General features: G+C 37.1%; 1 protein-coding gene across 3 annotated transcripts in view; it reads right to left on the bottom strand.

Annotated features, from left to right (window-relative positions):
- Positions 1-284: 284 nt before the first annotated feature.
- Positions 285-1459, bottom strand: part of LOC120582065 (collagen alpha-4(VI) chain-like) — a 103509-nt gene continuing 102334 nt past the window's right edge. For all 3 annotated transcript variants that reach the window (XM_039837101.1, XM_039837103.1, XM_039837102.1), the window contains one exon: positions 285-739. In XM_039837101.1, coding sequence (XP_039693035.1) covers positions 564-739 — 176 coding nt within the window. In that variant the 3' untranslated portion in view covers positions 285-563. The remainder of the gene's footprint in view (positions 740-1459) is intronic.

Genomic DNA, 1459 nt, shown 5'->3' with positions numbered 1-1459 from the left:
AACTATAGCATAAATTGCAGTGAGCAGGTATCGCACACAGTCTCACATCAAATGATTTCACTGAAAATGACTTTATTTTCACAACAGGTGGTAAGAATGAAATTTCACTTTAAATGTCCCTTTTTCCAGACCCCTGCTTTGACTACTACTTCCAAGTTCTCGTGGTAAAGAAAGAAATCAAGTTTCAACTCACTTCTAAATTAGGTTTTATTCACTGGCTTTTTCTTTTGCTACATAGCCAAAAAAAAAAAAAAAAAAAAATTAAAGTAATGTTATAGGTCAAGTTCAAGTTTCTTTTTCATTCAGTTCTAAATCCTTTAAGTAACTTTCAGGAAAGTTTTGGTTACTTTTTTAACTATTAGAATGCAGTCTTTCTCAAATCACAAATCATTTGGCCCCAAGCCCTCACTGGCAGGAAAATATTCAGGGGTTAGGTATCTAACCTCTGAGATTGTAGAGTGGGCTTCATCACTTATGAGCTGTGTGGCAGTGTCTCAGGAAAGGTAACCTCATTTTCATCAGCTATTAAAGCAGAAGCAGCAGTAATAAGGCTCTGCCTGACTCTACAGGGGTGCTGGGACACACCGAACCTCACATTCTTCCTTGGTTTCAAACCAGTTGGTGTCGTCCCCACAGGTGCCATACCAGAACTGCTGGCAAACCCGCTCCTCCTTGTTATAGTACCATTTCAGGATGTAATCCTGGCAGTCGCCTTCCAGTGGGTCCATAAGACAAGGACCTGCCACAAAACAAATGAAGAGATAGCTGAATTTCCTGCATAAGCATGACAGGAAAGGAATGATGATTAGGTGTCATAGACCTAAAAATGAATCATAGCCTCACCACCAGCTGGCTGTGTAACCTTGAGCAAGTAACTTAACCTCTCTGAGACTCGGTTTCCTCAACCATAAAAGCAATATTTTTTTTTAAAAGAAATCTACATCACAAGTTTGTTGTAAGGTGTCACATAACACATGTGAAAGGTACAATCCTGTTATAGCTATTACTTTGCACAGTACTTAACATATGGCAGATACCAGACAATATATAAGTGAATGAATGAGTGAATAAATGAATAAATAAATGAATATATCTTTCTAACACTGAGAACTCCTTGTTTGCTTATTATACTTATTTCTCTCTTTTTTCAAACTCTCTCAATCCCTTGCCTAATCCCAAACCTGGCCAGCTTTCAAAGGCCTAAGCAAATCCAGCTTATTTATGATTTACTGCACCCTGACACTTGCCCAAGAAGTTAAGATATCTATTAAAAGAAAAACATTATGTTCCTGGAAAATAAAAAGTAGCATTGAAAATCAGCAAGTTACAACAGAGCAAAATCTTAGATGCCTTAAATTTTAAATCAGACATTTATTTTCCCAGGTGTGTAACCTCTGCCTTCTAGGAAGAACAGATTTCCTTGGGCACATTTTATATCATAGAAAAATATTCTTGTTTC

The sequence above is a fragment of the Pteropus medius genome, unplaced genomic scaffold, assembly GCF_902729225.1.
Source record: "Pteropus medius unplaced genomic scaffold, Ma_sr-lr_union100, whole genome shotgun sequence".
NCBI lineage: Eukaryota > Metazoa > Chordata > Mammalia > Chiroptera > Pteropodidae > Pteropus > Pteropus medius.
This window is presented reverse-complemented; position numbering and strand designations above follow the sequence as displayed.